This window comes from Fulmarus glacialis, unplaced genomic scaffold (genome assembly GCF_000690835.1).
Source record: "Fulmarus glacialis isolate BGI_N327 unplaced genomic scaffold, ASM69083v1 scaffold40837, whole genome shotgun sequence".
In the NCBI taxonomy this organism is placed as follows: domain Eukaryota; kingdom Metazoa; phylum Chordata; class Aves; order Procellariiformes; family Procellariidae; genus Fulmarus; species Fulmarus glacialis.
In genome coordinates, this window is record NW_009225818.1 from 810 (window position 1) to 19,554 (window position 18,745).

General features: G+C 37.4%; 1 protein-coding gene across 1 annotated transcript; it reads right to left on the reverse strand.

Annotated features, from left to right (window-relative positions):
* Positions 1–1,208: 1,208 nt before the first annotated feature.
* LOC104070330 (DNA excision repair protein ERCC-6-like 2) lies at positions 1,209–18,657 on the reverse strand (the record flags this gene model as incomplete). Its single annotated transcript, XM_009582605.1, has 9 exons — positions 18,441–18,657; positions 14,772–15,196; positions 11,519–11,638; positions 9,866–10,059; positions 7,515–7,676; positions 6,057–6,264; positions 4,484–4,624; positions 2,825–2,938; positions 1,209–1,336 (listed from the first exon to the last, which is right to left on the reverse strand). Coding segments are annotated over exons 1-9 (1,709 nt in total), but the record flags the coding sequence as incomplete, so codon positions are not given.
* Positions 18,658–18,745: the final 88 nt, after the last annotated feature.

The window sequence follows — 18,745 nt, forward strand, 5'->3', positions numbered from 1 at the left end:
AGTATGCAATAGCCCCAAGAGAAATTTCTAGAGAAAGCAAAATTAGTTTTAACCAATAAAAGAAGAGCTTCATAAGCACCGCTGAAGATCATGGTCTTAGTTTTTACAGGTATGTATTAAATATTTGCTGGTAGCTAATTTAACAATAAAGTTGACTTTCATGAGATAACAAGTATATATAACAAAGGTAACATACAGGCCTCTCACATGTATGTAATAATAGAAAAGAAAGATATTGCTTGCATAATAACAAATCAATAAAGTGATAACAACCATTACTGTTACAAAAAACCATGGCCCAGCCACTGCCTCCCCCCGCCAAGTCCCCACCAGCAACTGTGAATATCCGGGTTTATAGAGAGAGCAAAAATACAGTATACTCCATTCTGCATAGCTTCTCACGCTCCAGTTACTCTCAGCTCAGGAACACTCCTAAACCTAATATGGTTTTCTTTTTAATTAGCTACATCAGACATCTTTTTCAGTTATTCATCCTGTTCCCCTCTGAAACCAGTTTCTGAGGTAAGGAGCTTTACAGGTTTACACTTAACGCATTTATTTTGTTCATCTTTAGCCTGGCTCCCATTAGCTTCATTTGATGTCCAAAGGGTTAGAAAATACAGTAAGTACTCAGTACATCTTCACCAGTTCCATGCTACTCATTATTGTCCCTCTCACATTCATCCTAGGACATTTTTTTCCTGTCTGGAGAGTCCCAGCCTACTTGTGTTGCTTCTGTCCCACAGCACTGATCACCTTTGTGGCCCTTCTCTGAACCTTTTCAAGGTCTAATACATGCTTTTTGACAGGAGGGACTGGAACTACCCATAATATTGAAGGTGTGCACAAAGTCCGTAAGGATTTTGTTTTGTTCTCTTTTCCTTCCCCAAACATTTCTGACTGCCACTGAATCGATGGTTTTGTGGAACTATCTGTCATAATCTTATGACCCCAAACCCCTTGACTGCAAGTGACCATCACTAAATACGTGAAGCTAACGTTTTAGGATATCTTAGCACCACAGATCACTCTTACTCAGTCGTTGCCCAGAGGCACTGATCCAAGACAGGAGATTTCTGCTGTGGTACCACTACCATAAACAGAATGATTAAAAAACCCACAACTATTAGGTGTACATTTTCTTATATCCATATACTACAGCTGCAGATCTATTAGTATTACTAATACTTATTTTTCCTCTAACAAACAGGTTTACCTTCATTTTTCCACTGTACTTTGGATCTGAAATTGTTTCAAAGGCTGCATCTTTGCTTAACTGCACAAAATCTGGAAAACTGGAAAATACCTGGCTGCACACACGTTTGATATGGGCTTCCTGGAAGAAAAGCAGAAAGTTTGAATAGGCATTAAAAATTAGAGCTACACTGGGTACCAGTAAGCCATACGAGGTGTTAAACAGGTTGAAACAAGTAATCTGCCAGAGTAACTCAAGCAGAAAAAGTTATATGGTTTTATTCAGTTCACTAGAGAAGTGCTGGATAAAACATCTCCTGTGTGTTTTGGTTTGCTTCATTTAAAAACAGAAAGATGATCCTAATCTGAAACCATGGATTCCAGTTACTAGAGTAAGAAATGCCCAAAATTTCTTCTCCTGGGCAAAGACTGCAATAGGACTGGCCAGAATTGTCAGTCTCAAGAACTCTGTTGGCTTAAGGTTTGCATTACCCAATGGTTGTGTACCAACATTTCTCCTGACCCTCTGGCATGATAACCCAATATGGGAATTACATATTGTCCCACCGATATGACAAAACACAGTATGTGAAATGCATTTAAACTGTTCAAAAGCCACATTAAAGGTCCACTGCTAGAATCTGGGTAGCTCAGAACTTGAATGTGACCATGCATGTTAAGTCTACGTTTCCAGAGGAGCAGAAAAGATCTCATCTCTCACCTAAGAATAACACGTGATGGACTTTAATATTAAAGGTAAGAAATACTTCTTCAGTAGATTTTGGAGAGGTTAATAATTATGTATGCCATAAAAGATGAGACTCAAAATACTCATATATTGTTTTTTCAGTGGCAATTTAAACTCTCAAATGTTACTACAACAAAAACTACATACACAATATAAAAAAAAAACACCACTGAAAACATATGGGTATTTATTGCATATAAGGTTCTGGACACTAACATTTTCTAAAAAGCAGAACTGCTTTAATGGAACAAACTTGCCAAGATTAGCTAGGATTTTCTCATTTCTATTCCCTTGTGGCTTCTGAGAGGAAGTGGTAACATCCCTAAATCCCTTTGCTCATTTTTGGATCTTAAGGATCACATACAAGCGCTTTTTAAAAACTCTGCCATTTGTGGGTCTTGTAGGTTACTTCCTACAGTAACAAGATAAACGGATACTTCTCTGGTTGAGCATTTTCTACTAAAACACGTTTCTCATTATTTAAAGAAGCTCTGGTCTGAATATAAAATACTAGAGAAAAAAACCACATTCTAATTGCTTATTATTTATTTATTTGCAGAAAGACATTCCTCTTACTAGGCACTTGTCATAAATGGAACAGAAATGGCATTATTAGAAATCACTGTAAATTACTCTTCCCCCTAAAGCTCTCCAATGTTACTATAACCCTTATTTTCAGACATGCATCAACTAAATGAACATACTGTTCTGTAACATCTCTATCTATTAAATAACGGCTACAATTACTAAATGGAAAAGGAATTTTGTAAAATATCTTAATTTCAGTTAGTTAAGACTTAAAAAGGAGGCAGGCAGCAATTTTCATTCAAGAATTTTTATCCCACTCTCCACAGGTATTTTTTAGACGCTTCTGAAACTAACCTGCTGCTTGCTAGCGTTGTCTGTCTGCAGCAGGGCAGCATGATTTGCAACCTTCTGTAGGATTGTCAGGTAACTGAAGCGCAGTGACTTAATTGTTTCACCATGAGCATTTACCTACAAAAAAAAAAAAAAGAATGTTTATGCAAACAAATACTCCTGAAAACAGGAAATAATCTAAAATAAGTGTTATTCTCACAAGATTTAATGCATGAGCAATTCTAATTAGTACTATAATTGATCCCAAAGAGATGCATACTGTATTTCTAATAAAAATGCAGCAAGGTTTTTTTCCTCAGCTTTGTGATCCTATTGATAGAAAACATCTTCTCAAAAAGAGAAAAAACCCACAGCTATGCTCATAGTTTGCTAAACATTTCAGATAGTAATTTCTGTAGATATCGCACTAAGATAACCAAGAATTTCTTGGTAGACAAAAAGGCAGTAACTTTATAACTGATTTAAATGTAAATCAAACCAGAGCGGTTTGAATGACTTCTTACCCTATAACTGCTAACTTTATTTTTCTCTGCAACAGAAATGTATAAAGTTTTATAAACACCTCAAGTAACATAACAACTTCAAACATTCTACAATGCAGCAGCAGCAACAGCATCACCTATTTTTCTGGTTATGGTTGGCTGATTCGACCAATATTCATTTTCCTTTCCCTTCTCAGGTTACTAAATTTCACGGTTAACTTTGGAATAAAGCAGTCCATGAGAGCACTTAAGTATCTGCAGGCCTGCCTAATGCCCTTTGTGAATTAAGTTCAGCATTTTACTTCTTTCTACAAAACATCATGAGAAACAGAAGCCTGCAAAGAACTAATGCTAGTATCCATGGAATATTAAACAGGCTGATAGAGGGATTGTTTTTAAAGAAAAATGCAGAAGACCGAGTAAGCTACATCATTTGGAAAAAAAACCACTATGTAAGAATCAAAACATGCCATAAAGAAAATAGGGAAAAGCAAGTATGAGACGATACTTCTAAACGTTAAAAAGACATGCTTAATCTGAGCCTATAGAGTGATACAGACAAAACAAATACAAAGCTAGACTAATTGAGTGTTAATGAAGTCCAGAGATGATAGAAGAAATCTACAGAGCTATTACTTATGAACAAAGTTCTGCCTTTGCTCTATGGCTACTGTGAGGAGTTTTCCCTTCAATGAAGCAAAGCAAAGCGCATGTTTAGTGGCGCAGAAAGACACAATCCAACTGCAGTTATAACACAAGCAAAGCCCAGACAACCTGCTGGGTCCAGGATGCCTCTGATTTGCAGCTTCTGCAGTGACTGCCTGAGGCGTATGGGAGCAGCACGCCTGACACGTACTGAACATCCCAATGCAATATCTTTGCCAACATCAACAGTTTCACAGGTGCAGTTATTAATACAACAAATCCAGAATTTACTGTATAAATAACAACCACCTGCTCAGGGCATGCAAAGCATCTTTGCTGTAATCCCAAAGTGCCTAACTCCATCATTCTCATGATGGAACCATCCATATTTCCAGTCGGGATTTCCCAAACAGATGGCCTACAACCATGCAGCCATTTCAATCAGCTCTTCATTGGGAGAGTCTCTCGAGAAAACCCATCTACCACTCAAACCAGAAAGACTATGTTCTAAAATGCAAACAGTGCAATTTCTTACTTTGTAACAACAGTTCTTCCTTTTACGGCCGCTGTTGCAGCTACAGGACTCTCCTGCTCGTAATACTAAGCTTACATCCTCTGTCTCTAGCACAGCTTGGTACACTGCTTTCTGGAATTCGGTCAGGGAACAATATACCATCTGCCAAAGAGAGAGAACCCCCAAAACACAATTATGTGCAGCATACAATGAAAAGCAAAGAGCACTGCATGAAAAAACATAAAACATAGAAAATAAAAGTAGAAAACAAGAATATATTTGCTCAAATAGTTACATGAAATTACTCTACCACCAAATGAAAAAATCTGGATATTGACACCAAAATAGTACAAAACTGTAGCCAAAATGTATGTATAGTTATTTTATCCCCTCCCGAAATTCTACAAAGAGTATCAATATCAAGCTACAACAACCTGCTGTTAGGTTTCTATAAACCTTTCAGTATGGCTTTTGTGGAGGGATAGGAGGAGGAGGGAGAAGTGAGAGAAATAAATGCATAATATAATAAAGGATTCCCCTCTGCTTTGCCAGTTGCTTAGCTTACCCTTTCTTTCCTCTTTTTAGGCACTAGCTGTTGTAGGGCACTACTACAGGCAGGACAAACAGAATAAGCAATGAGAACGCAAGGATCTACACAGTGCTATGGCCAAAACTCTTATCCCTCTTCTGAGAGACCATGGGTGGCATCTCCATGACATCTTTAGTCTTAAGCAGCAGGAGACAGAAATCCCAAGATCATTCCTTAACCTAGGCCACCCACACAGCAGCAGCACCATGCTGAGCTATAATAATACAGCAGTAACTTGAACATATACTCACATTAACAAGAGAATGAAAAGAATAAAACCTGCTAGATTTAGAAAAGCAACTGACTGACGTTTGTGTTAATCTTTTCTTCAGAAGACAGTTTAGAAGACATTAGTATACATTAAGGATGAAGAATAAATACCAAATTTTGAAAACAAACCAGCTGCAAACTAATATGTTTGTCTACTTAGAAGGAAGAAACAAATACATCTAACAAGAATTTATCAGAACTCTTAGCTATAGTTGTAAGTATCATCACTTTACATAATGTTTACAATACCAATAGATGACCAGGATTACAGTCCTATAAACAATCAGCTTCAGGTTTGGGGGTTTTCTTTTATTTAGTGATCAAAAATGAGGGAGTTAAAAATGAAGAGCATACTGTTCTATGTACAAAGTGTCAAGCTGCAAATTCAGAAGTCCTACATAGAATTTCAAGAGATTTACATACATTGCATTGGGTTTGCACAGATAAATACAAAAGTGCACGTAAAATAGAGGTGTAAATCACCAGTCAGAAGTCTAGCTGAGCATTTTCATGCTTGATTAACTCCATTTCAACATGCAATCATAGTAATTATGTGAACAAAGCACACTACTGCATGTGCATTTTTTCCAAGGCTCTGGATTCTTCTTAAATTCCTAAGTCCAAAAGAAAACCATAAACTACTAAAGGCATGATGAAAGAGAAAAAACACAACAAAAACAAAAAAGAAGCGATATATTCATTAGCATTGTATTTGAAATGTGCAGGCACTCTTACTCTGTCTTCCTTTTTTGGCAACTGACCACTGATAAGCGCTTTGGTACGTCTCAGAAACCAGCCAGACATTTTTCTTGCTAGCTTCACCATGGCCTTACGACCTGTTGCTAGCTCTCTTTTAGTTGCAGTGTGCCTCTGGCCATGCTCCACTGGATCAGAAAACTTCTTCTTGAAATGTAGTCTGCTACCCAAAAGTCCTGGTACAGCCCTATTAAAAAACAAAAGGGTGGGTGTGTGGGTGGGTGTGGGTGTGTGTGTGTGTGAAGGAACAGCATTTTCTTTACTCCAAGGCAGTCCATCTTTTTCCATTGATTAAAAGCATACCATAAATTATTTCTGGCTAACAGCAAGAGATCTTAAATTAACAATCACTAGAGAAATTAATAAAAACTGTGTACATAAATAGAAACATATACTACTTCCAGACATGCTATTTTTTCATTTACTTACTGTGATCCTCAAATGTTACAGAGTCCCCTTAGGAAAGGGTTGCCATCTCCAGAAAAACTAAAGCTCAGCAGAGCAACAGAAGTCACAAGTATATAGAATCTCTAAACTACAAGGCTCCTACTGTTCAGGAGGCTAAACTGGAAGCTAAGCAGTCATGTTTTCAATTTTTACTGTTTTTATTAAAATCAGATTATGCAGATATTGCAATTTACTAAATAAAATCTTAAGAAATCCAATAGGAAAAAGAATTTGGTCATCATTGGCAGCACTACATATTGGAACAATCTATTAATATCAGCATAGGATGCAATGGTAAGCTTCCTGTTAAAGTATTTCTTTCCTGATATTTCAATTCAGTCTGTATTTCCTTATATTTAAGACGTTTGCTTTGTTCCTCCTCTGTAAAGCACCCCCAATAAGTCTTCTATGTTTAGATTTATATCTAGGGTTATTTCCACCTCTCCCTCTGCATTACAAGTTTTCCTGGACAAGACTGTTGCTTTCCAAATATGTGCACTTGTGCATTTTGAAAAACAGCAAAATATTATTTTCAACTTCCCAGTAAGTCAGAATGACCTGCACATACTGGACAGAGCAAGGGCACAATGTTGTTTGAAACTGTAATGATTCTCAAAATACTGTGTGAAGAAGAGACAAAGAACAAAAGAGTGTCCTTAAAAACGAAAGGTAAACACAGGGGAAAAAGGAAAATAATTTTAACTGCTTCTCAAATTCCCCAAAGAAGCCAGATGATAAGAGGAGCTTCAAATTTATTAAATAACTGCCAAACACATACTGCACATGTATCTACCAGGAGCTTACCTCCAATACATCTATGGAAAAACATACTTACATTCTCACAAAACATTGGGATTTTTTGGGGGAGGGTTGTGGTTTGTTGTTGGTTTTTTGACACAGGTGGGTCCAAATCATCCAGCCCTATCCCAGTCCCACTGCATGGTTAACATATAACGGTGTTTAAATCATAAAAAAAGATATTTTATTTACCAGTCCATAACACACCAAAGTTCCTTCATATTGTTTTGAAGAATGGTTCCAGTAAGACCTATGCGAACACTGCATTTTAATGATTTCATGGTTTGAGTTATTTGAGCCTTTGGATTCTTGATTCTATGTGCTTCATCCACTATCACAGCAGACCATTCTACACTGCAGATCAACGAGAAATATTGTATTAAGTGAAACTACTTATCCCGTCATCCCATATAGGCATACAAAGTGAAGTCAGCCACACACGTAGCCATGATTATTACAAGACACTTACTTCTTGGTTTTCCTGTTTAACATTGTATTATACTACCCAATTTCCTTATATTGTTTGTTTAGTAAATTCATTTGCCACAGTTGAGTATAATGGCTAAACTATATAGCCAGATAAATGAGCTACTGTTAGCTGTATCAAATGCTTTCTGTGAAGAAAGCAGCTTTTGATCTCTGGAGCAATCAATCCAGCACATCTCACCAGTACTAATTCCACTCATGAGTAAGATTTAGAAAAGTTAAATAATTCTCTGATGGTAAACTATTGCAACATGCTTAACACAGGTGTGCTTCATCTTTCCAACAAAACCTATCTAGTGTAACTAAAAGTAGACTGAAAGCATTTCAATCTGCATGGTTTCTTACATGAAAGCATCACTCAACTTCTTTAATATCTATATGATACCAATATGGCAGAGGAGTTTTAATATTTTGTGATTTTGTGACTAGGAGGAACATATCTAGAAGCAGGGACTGAAAGATATTTTGCAGCCAGTTCAAGCATAAAACTTGGAGGTGGAATGACTAGTATATTGTAATACTAATTTAAGTCATCAAGTCGCTAGGAAGAGATTTATTAACTGGATGAGATCGCTTTATTTATATGAATGAATATTTCAGAACAAAATTATACCCCACTTCAATTATACTTCAAGCAGCAAAAAGCTGAAACAGACATGTTTAGAAGGAAACCTCTCTCCTGAGCAGGCTGCATTTAACTGACTAATCTGAAGGCTGATCTTGCGGCATTTTTGATGCCTGCTAAATACGTTCATTCATATCTCAGTTCCTTACATTCCTAAAATCTGCTAAAAATTGGAGTTTCTGAAAGGAGCCTAACAGATGACCATATGCTAGATCCTTCAACTTAATCTCTCATTATGCTGATTTACATGCATAACTGAGTCTACATATTCTTATTAGTGATAATTAATTAAGACCATTTTTTGAGGCCAATGCATCATTCCAGTTAAGACACATAGCTTCTTCCATTGTCAAGATCACATGCCCATCCGGTCACATGCTCTGCAGAAACAGTTTAGTAAATCCGTATGCCAAAGTAATGTATTTGCAAGCAGTCAGTTACACATCAGATCTGCTCTGCACACGCACTTATTTCAGGACCACTGTCTATTCAATGACCAAGCCTGAAGAGTTCCTCAAAGACAACAGCAAGGGTAACACAACTCCTTTAGTCTTCTCCTATCTGTACTTCTTTTTCAGACCTGAGCACAGACAGAGCTGGAGATCTGATTGTTTTGGTGATGGCTGTCCAGAACACTAGGATACTCGCTGGGGCCTGGACCTTTCCCAACACCTAAAACGACAAGGTCCACAGAGCCACAGACAACACAGCTGCTAAGAGCAGGCTGCTACCACTAGCTATTCATGCAACTTGTACCCTACTTCCAAGATGATGTAAAGAAAGAGGACCACTAGGATCAGAGGAGAGGTTAAGTACTCCTGAACATAGCCAAAGGAAAGGCAACACTCCTAATTTGAAAATGCTGACAGCTATGGAGCAAATAAAGTAGGATTTCTAATGCCATCTGCTGTCAGAAATACCTTGATTCTGATTAAGTCCATCAGGTATTTAAAACTACACACACAGACACGTATACACATCTTATATCTCACAGTTTTTAGGACTCAAGAATTTCATCAAGCTAGTGAAAAGTGCAAATAACAAGGAAAATACCTTTTGAACATTAGCTAAGAATTCCAGATTTTTTTTCTCCTTACACTGTACTGAAAGATAGAAATATCTTCTGCATACCTTTTAGCAACCACCAGTTTTCAGGCAGGCAATTCCTGCATCTTTTAGATAACACTTCATGAACGGATTAACAGCAAAAACTAGCTTTATGAAAACTATTCAAACTTCTCCCAAGCATCCCACTACAAAGATAGTATAAACTCTCCAAAGATAGTTTAATGGGATTCTCCTCTTCAACACAATCAGTCATTGGATTTAACAGTAAACACATTACACAGAAAGAATAAGTATTTGCAAAGAACAATGCAAACAGACAGACAGTTAAAATTCTGTGTGTAGAAAAATACATTAACATCATTACCTGTTAAATTCATCCAAATACAGGCGAAGTATCTCATATGTTGTAAGGGCAACTTCACATTTCCCTTGCTTGATGCGACTCAAGTCATCATCCTTTTTACTGCCATGTAAGACACAGACCTTAAAGTACCCCCATGTGTCTAACTCATCCTTCCAGTTGTACAGCACTGAAAGAGGGGCCACTATGAGGAAAGTCTGAAAACAAATAGCTATTATAGTACTACTGGAAAAACAACAACATGCACTTTCTCAATAAGGAAAGTCAAAATCTTGAGATTTATTTTACTGCTTTATAGTTTGAATTGTTTAATTCTGTCACTTCAAAGCATAGTACAGAAGATATCTGAAGAGCCAGTATGAATTCAAATGTAATCAGTTTACTCAGATTATGTAAATAGTACAGAAGAAAAATACTGTAATACTACAACAGATACCAAAGTAGTGCTACTTACTCAAATTATACTCTAACAACTGCAATAAGATATGAGATACTATCACTTTGCTTTGTTACAGCATCTGTATCTGTGTACCATAAGATGTTTTACAGATGGAGAAAACAAAAGGATGAAGAGGGTAAGCAGCTTCCTTCAATCCACAAGTCTAGCCAATATATGACTTCAAAACAGAAAGACCTGAAAAGGGTTTAAAAATTTAAGACAGCTCATACAACTCATTTAATAACATAGAATAATAAAATCAATGAGGTGGGAAGGGATCTCAGGAAGTTTCTAGTCTGGTTTTTCTCAGTCCAGCTTTCTGGTCAGAGCAGGGGCAACACTGAATTCAGACATTTAGGGCTTTCCAAACCCCCAAGGATGGGGCGGTCCACAACCTCTCTCTGTGATCTGTTCTAATACTTAATTGTCCTCAAAGTGAAATTCTTCTTCTCTTATTCCCAGTCAGAAGCATTCCTGTTTTTTTCACATGAAGTGCCAGCCCTTCACTTCTTCTTCTCTGCCTGTCTTTCCTGAGGAACCGGTATCCATCACTCACAGAGCTAGTGAGTGCCAGTTAAATATTCCAATTATTCCAATAAAACAAAAATAGCAATGGAAAACAGAAATTCCATGGATCCTGTGATGAGTAAAGTTAAAACAATCTTCAGATTTCTCTCATTCACACAGAACTTTTACATGTATCTTTATTTGCCGTATTTGATTACCTAGATTATCAGTCAGCCTTACTTCTGATGTTATGACAGTCACTCAAGAAAATATGCGAGGTCACAAGAATATTAGCAATAAATTTTCCAAATATATGCATTTGCCTTAATTATTTAAATATCATGTTAATATATACACACATGCTTTTTGTACTTTAGAAACCCAATCATACAAAACTGTAATTTTCTACTCACTGACATGGGCTTTTCAAAGTATTCTAGCCACAAATCTCATCCAGATATTTCCAAGTGTTTTGTGTTAGTGCAGATCAACAGTATTAACAGATTAGACAATAACAGCTAGATAATGCACTATGACAATCTGGAAAACTGAAGGCTTCCCTAACACTACTAGGAAGGCCATCAACCCATAATCTACCCAAGTAGCTGAATATTGAAATGAATATACATAAATTCCTAACGCAAACAAACAGAAAATCCAAGTATTGCCTTTTACCAAAATCCTTAAGCTTGTATCACTAAAAGCTGTACCTTCTTGGGATTACACTTTGATTCTTTTTTCATTGTCCTCAGTAAAAATTCTGGCATATTATTTTCAATATCTTCACGTGTTCCCTTTTTGTGCAACACCGCAGCCAAAAACGAAATGACCTTGAGAAAGAAAACAACTCTCAGTGATTATGTACAAAAATGCAAACACAAAGTGAATCAGTTCCACTGAAAATAAACATTTAGGACAAAATCCTAGATGGGACTTAGAAAGGCAGTATAGGGGGATTGGGTTTTTTGTTTGGTTTGAGGTTTTGTTTGTTTATTTTAAATCAATCTGTTTTTAAAATGGGAACCCCTTCCCTTGGAGGATCCTGAATTCATGATAAGAACAATTAATTGCTCTACTTTACTCTTTCACCCTCTAAGTGGAGAAATCCCTGAAATACAGAAGAGGTTATGAATGAGCCAGCAAAAAACAGAGATGAGGCATGCCTTGCAATTTTCCTCCATTTTCAGGAGGACATTTGAATCTTGGATGAGAAAACAGAAGGAAGAGATACTTGCTAACTACATTCCCAACACTACTTCTGCAAAAGGAAGAAGAGGTTTAAACTAGAGGTCAGATTTTTACTAATATGTCTTTTTCTGTATGTTCTATTCCTTCCAATTCTTATTGTTAACTTCAAAACCAGTTCCTTCTGTTATGTGCCTTCTAATATCTGCCTATATTCTCTCATATGCCTTAAACCACTCAAAGTGATTTCCCTTTGATTATGAGAAGACACTTTTCATAATATACCACAGTGGGGACAAACATCCCAGCGCTGGCTATTCCAAGCTGCTCCCATGGTAATCCAAAACAGGAAGAAGGCACAGAAATATCCGGCTAGAACATTCAAATCCGTAAAATCCACTTGGAATCCATGGGGCTATGCAGCCGCAAGAACCAGATGCATCATCAGAGAGGTGCCCTTCTTTTGAAAATTCAACAGGCCCCCTTTACTCTGAGCAGCAAGCTCCAGCCACTTCCTTCTGCAGCTGCTACACAGCTGCTCATAGCAGGGCAGAGCTAAAGCTGTCATCTATTGATTTCCAAAAAAGAGGAAGTTTCCAGAGCTTTCTCTCTCTAATGATGTGGGGAAAAGAACCAGCCAGGAGTGCAGAAATGCAGGAAGAATACCTGAGAAGAGTAAAGGTAGATAAGCAGAAGAAACCCATCACATATGGGGCCGCAGGGTGGGAAAGAGGTATGTAGAAGAAAAGAAAAGCAAACATTTTTATACATAATATTTCATATAAACCGAGGCTAAGAGGAACTGCAAGTTTACACATGTTGTTTGACTTTAATTTTTTTTTTTTAATCCTTTCAAGAATAAGAATAAAATTCAACTGAACATAAAATCTCCATATGTCTTCCAGATCCTCCATTTTTTGAAGAATTATGCATCACAAATTTGTAACAATAGCAAAAGGCTGTAAAAGGGCAACTCTGCTGAGAAACCTTTGGCTTTTCCAGATAAAGGAGGAAGGCTTAAAGACCTTCATAGGAAACTTTAACTTACTGCAGTCATGTTAAGAAACAACATTATTCTATTTGCCTCCACCTCAACTTCAGCTTGAAATGAAAGACCCATACAGTCAGGCTTGTACAGGCTTAAGTACAGACTTAAGCAAAAATCAATTCAGAAGTACAAAGAATATGAAAATGCAAAAGTTTTCTAGAAAAGTCTTTATCTCATAAATCAACCTATAATGCAGAAACAATAAGGTTCAGCAACTGACAAACATAAGACAAATTTTCTGTAAGACTAAATCACTTACTTGCTACTTGAAGTGTAACTATATTTATTCTTTCATACATACTAATCTTTTCTAAACAAGTGAAATCCTCTTTTACTTCATATCCACTGAACTGCCTTTCCCATACTGAACTTGAAAAACATAAATACTGTGTTTTATAAAAAATACACAAGATATTCTTCAAAACTTCTACCCTTCTTCCTCAGACTTGACACTGTGATTAAAAGAAATAACCACCAGATGTGAATTCCACACAAGAACACACTGTCACTGTGTGATAAACGTGACCAGGTCATCACAGAATCAGTTCTGACATTCAAAAAATACGAGAGATGGAAGGAAGACAACTCAATTTTCTCCCCCAGCTTACTGCTACCTTACGCAGACGCTTCTTACTATATGAAATCAGGTATTTGCAGTTCTGAGCAGAAATAAAATTCCATAACTTCTGAGTTCTTAAACTGCCATGGACAAGAAACACTGCCAAGCTTAGGTAAAACATAAGGTAAATGGACGCAGTTTAGTTTTGATAAACATCTGTTAACAGATCAGCAGCAGCTACACAAATCCATGGTGCACCTCTAAATGCTCTATCCAGAGAAGTTTTGCCAGTTTAGTTTACACGCTCCTCTTGTCAAGTTTGCTACAGAACAATACTTTTTTGCACTGATGGGTGTCTGTTGACATTCTCCTAAATAGAAGGGCAACAGATGCTACAGCCAGAATTTGTCAGTGAAGGAATGAGCTTGCATTTGACACATGGAGGGAGAAAATAGAGGGGGACAAAGACTAGCCACCATAAGATTCAAGCTGCCAACTTAAAACCAGACAGATTAAAAAGAATTTTCAAACATAAAACCACCCTAATTTTAGTAAAACAAATAAATCATTTGGGCCACACTCATTCAAAGCATAGTGGAAAAATCCAGCTATACTTTGTCCTTTCATCAACCCAACTTGTATTTCCAAGAGAGTGATAAAAATAACACGGAACATCTAAGCACTTTTTCAAGAGATGGCAGTAAATGTGTCTGCTCCTTCTCGTTCCCAGTACAGGCAAACTATTCGTTTCCATGGAAAAAAGGAAAAAGACATTTAAAGAGCTACAGTCAGGTAAGAACCGTAAGTAGTTTTAGCATACTCCACTGCAAATTACTTCCATGATGCGCAAGCAGCAATCCTCAAAGTACATTCAACATAAAATGAATACTTAAGTTTTAACCACCATAACTGCCTGTGCTTACACTAAAAGGGGCCACATCCCAGTTTTGTGTCAGAAGTGAGTCTTAAATACAGCAATGGCTCCTGGCCCTAAGTGCTGTCCTAGACGGTCACATCCTGCCTCCTCCAAACCCAGAACAGAAAAGAAAGGTTAAGCTCCACTGAGATAGGTTTTCTTAAATACATTATTTTTAAAAAAGATCTACTTCTCACAGAAAACACATGCCAAAAAAATTATCTGTTCTCTCAATTTAACAATCAAAAAGAATACCTGTATGGTCTTTCCAAGGCCCATATCATCTCCAAGAATACACCCCCTTTTATTAGCATAGTGCCCATACAGAAATTGGGCTCCTTCCCTTTGATAATCACGCAGGTATCTGTTAATTGTATATGGGATAAAATCGCCATTGTCAGATAATTTGAAAGCAATTGCAGGAGATGGAAGATTTCGGTCAGGAAAATAAGGCTTTTCCAGATCACCATCATCAAATATTAAGCTTTTCCAGGGTCCTCTACTGGTTTCGACTCTACAAAGTTTAGTTATTAGTATTTTCCTTTCTTCGGACTCCAGGAATGATACAACAGCAAATGATTTTCCATTCTTGTCCTTTTCAATAGAGGATATTATTCCTTCATGAAGTTTCCCATTTTCAGGACAAGGGGCAAGGCATTTCTCCCCAATATGCCAATTACCTACAAAAAACCAAAACACACACATAGTGATAAACTGGCCAAATGAACAAAGTATTTCATTCTGTCACACTAATAAAACATTAGATATAAGCTTATTTGACAAAATGCATACAACTTAAGAAAAAAGATTTTACTGAAGGTAGCACTAGAACTAGGATACTGATTACTGTTTAGAACCAAATCCTGAGCTAGATATGAAATTGTAATTTGCTCAAGTGCTGCTATTTTATAAATATCTGAAAGTCTATAGGAAAAAATCTCACGTAAAAGCCATATTCTGATACATTAAGTTGTTCCACAGTGGCTTCACACAGGCAAACACTGATACGCTGATGCCTGCAGGTTTAGTGTCCAATTAACAAACCACGTGAAATGGTCAAATAGGCCTTCTATATTAGATAGACTTCTGATCTACCTGAATCTAGCACTGCAGTGTCAGTAAATTGTTTTGCTAACATAATCACACAGGAAAACGTCACCTTTCTCCTAACAAAGCCTGGAACAGGTAAAAAAATTTATGTTTAGAAAAAACAGAAGTGTACCTCTAAGAAGACTTAGTAGCATACCATTTGCCTATACTGTTCATCAAAATAGCTAATTACTCAGTAAACTGCTTACATAGCTGTCCAGTCTGGAACTGTTGAACTCTGTTCCTCTATGTGGTCTCACTACAGCCTTAATACAGCGTATCAAATATTAACAACAGAGATGACTGAACTGCTTCATTTTCAGCTATCTCAGTTTTACATTCATGCACAAAGATAATTTTTTAAATTTTATGTATGCTGCTAAGACAGAAAGAGGAAGATAAGTATGGCAGTGTATCAGAGCTCAAAGAATCCACATTGTACTGACAAGGAAAAACCCAACAAAATATCTCTATCAGAAAAAACAAGGCCTTCACTCTTCATAGTAAAAAGAGAAAGACCTCATGAATAAAATTGCACACAAAGTTTTCCAAATCTGAACTGAGGAAGTGCTGGCCTTTTGTGTTTGTGGAAACAACTTCCAACCTTCCCCTGCTAAGCCGTCCCAAAATAAAGAGAAAAATATACGATTCATTTCAGAACTTCCATTGTTTCTTATCTATTTGTTGGAATAAGTTCTGCTACTTCTGAGAAAGTCATTATCAGCAGCAGTGAGAGGCACCTAACGTTTTTATGGGAAGGAGCAAGAGAGAGAGAATCTTGCATCACAGCAAGTATTCGTACTTTGTAACTATGATCAGTGCTAGTACACCTTTCTGGGCCCATCAACCCAGTTACCTTTCAGAGGTAAGGAAAAGAAAAGAGGCAGTCCTGAAGGCTAGAAGCTTCACCTTCCCCCATTTTTATGTGTCAGTGCAAAAAACTCATGAAGAAGATAGGTTCTTCTCACTAGTTCCTGAGGTTCTGGAAGTGTACAGTCACAGGATTATTCTCCACAACATGTTAGTTAGATCAGTGATAATTATACTTTATTTTTAAAAATTAATTAAATTATATACACTACAAGAAAACAAAAACATCCATGTAGCCCACTCTCCTGCAACCAGCAGTGGCCATAAGCTGACATCCAGCTAACAATAAAAATAGTACAAGCATACAGAATACCTCCCTTCTAAAATTCTTCATCCTTAAAGTATTCTTTTAGCTACAGAGATTTCCTGGGCCAGGTGTGTTTTGTCTGTTTAGCAAACTCCAGTGGACCTCTCTCTTTCAAGTAGCTCCATTCCGCCTCCAACACATGCAGATTTCTTGCATTCAGTGTCTTCCGACTACGAATTTCGCAGGTCTGCTCTCTAACACCTGACAAGCTTTTGTCTGCTGTGAAGTTGTATCCCACAACCTAAATTGATGGCCCGCTAGTTCTTATACTAAGAAGATCATAAACCATGACCTCTCCGTTAGACTCATCATCTTGCAGATCTCTTGCGTAACATCCCCCATCATCCTTGATAAGTTCAACCGCACACCCTGTGACCTGTACGAAAGCTGCTCAATACCTTCATCCATTCCAACTTGAAGCTCAAACCTATCTTTCTGAGGCAAAGGGTGAAGGACACACAGTATAGCCAACAAATAATACGTAACCAATCTCTCAAAGTTTAAGACATTTGTACTGTCTCTCGCACATGCTCAAATCCATGAAAAAAAAAAACCGTGCACACAAACTTCTCCCAGTAGCATCTAAGTCTTTGAGCAGCTTCTCAAAATCAAGAAGCAAGACTGAAAAAATGAAATCAGCTATATACAGCACACTGTTAAATATGCAAAACAAAGTTTAAAAGAAGAGAGAGCGTTTCCGTAATTACTTTCTTTTACAGTAGTATCTGAAGTGACATGCGACATTAGTTTAAAGACTCTCAAGTTAAAACTATGATTTTGTTTTTAACTAAGCATTTACTTAGGTTTAATGAGTTGCATATGACTTGTCAGAATTAGGGTTCCAGGTGCAAGGTGGAATAAATCACACTGGACAACAGCTTAGTATTACCAAACTGCAAACCTAATGAGAAACAAGGAACAGAATGAAAAGAAGGGAAAGAAAAGCAAAGTAACGGCATTAAGGACACCTCCACTACAAAACCCCAGAAAATACTGCTGGATAAGCCAAAGCAAGAATTGCTACTTTAACTAGCCGATTCACCAACTTCTTGGGTTTTGAATTTGAATACTATAATTTATGTAGGGTGCCATCTTTAAAAATGAAGAAAATTATCTGGTATAGCTTCCTAGCATGGGTACAGTACACTTGCCACCAATGAAGAAAACTGGTATTTAAGATGCCTGCCTATACTTAGCCTTTTATCAGAGTTGAAAAAAATGTGCCATTATATATATTGACTGTACTAAATCATGCTGCTAATGGCCTACTGTCTCACTAGCTCATTTCAACTACTCCTCCTCTACAAAAAAAAAAAAAAGCAGAAGTACCATGAACGCTTTCTAACTATTGGAGTTTGACCACTTAATGTAGAGTGCCAAGGTTTTTTTACACTCCAATAAATGACTGTAAAAGTAAAATTCAAGGATATTATAAGGTAAAAGCACTCCCCTTCTTAAATTGCAAAGCTTAACTACAAAATTGTTAAATAAGAGAGGCTAAAAAATCCTAAAATGTTGTCTTCCAAAAGGGATGCTTTGAGTTCACTTAACCACATTTCCAGTTGTCCCAAGAAACAACTGTTTCTCATGAACAGAACCGATTTTAAAAGTTTTCTCACTGAGTATTTCTAAAACGTATACACCACCATACTTCTTACAGCCAAACAGCTCAGCTTTGCCGTTAGGCGAGGCCTCGCAGCGCTGCGGCACAGAGACGGGCGCATCAGGCGCTGCCAGCCAGCTCCCACCCAGGATTACCAGGCACCTCCTAACTTCCACACCTGCTCTCACTTTCCACCTGGGCAAGCGTGAATAAGCGACAAGCGTCTGAACATCGCTCTGCAAAGACGCACGGAAGATGCTTACCTGGGACATCATCACACATTTTCACTTTTGGCCGCGCAAAGCCCGGCAGAGCCCCTGGGCGCAGGCACCCAGGGGCAGGTGGGGATCAGGAGCCAGC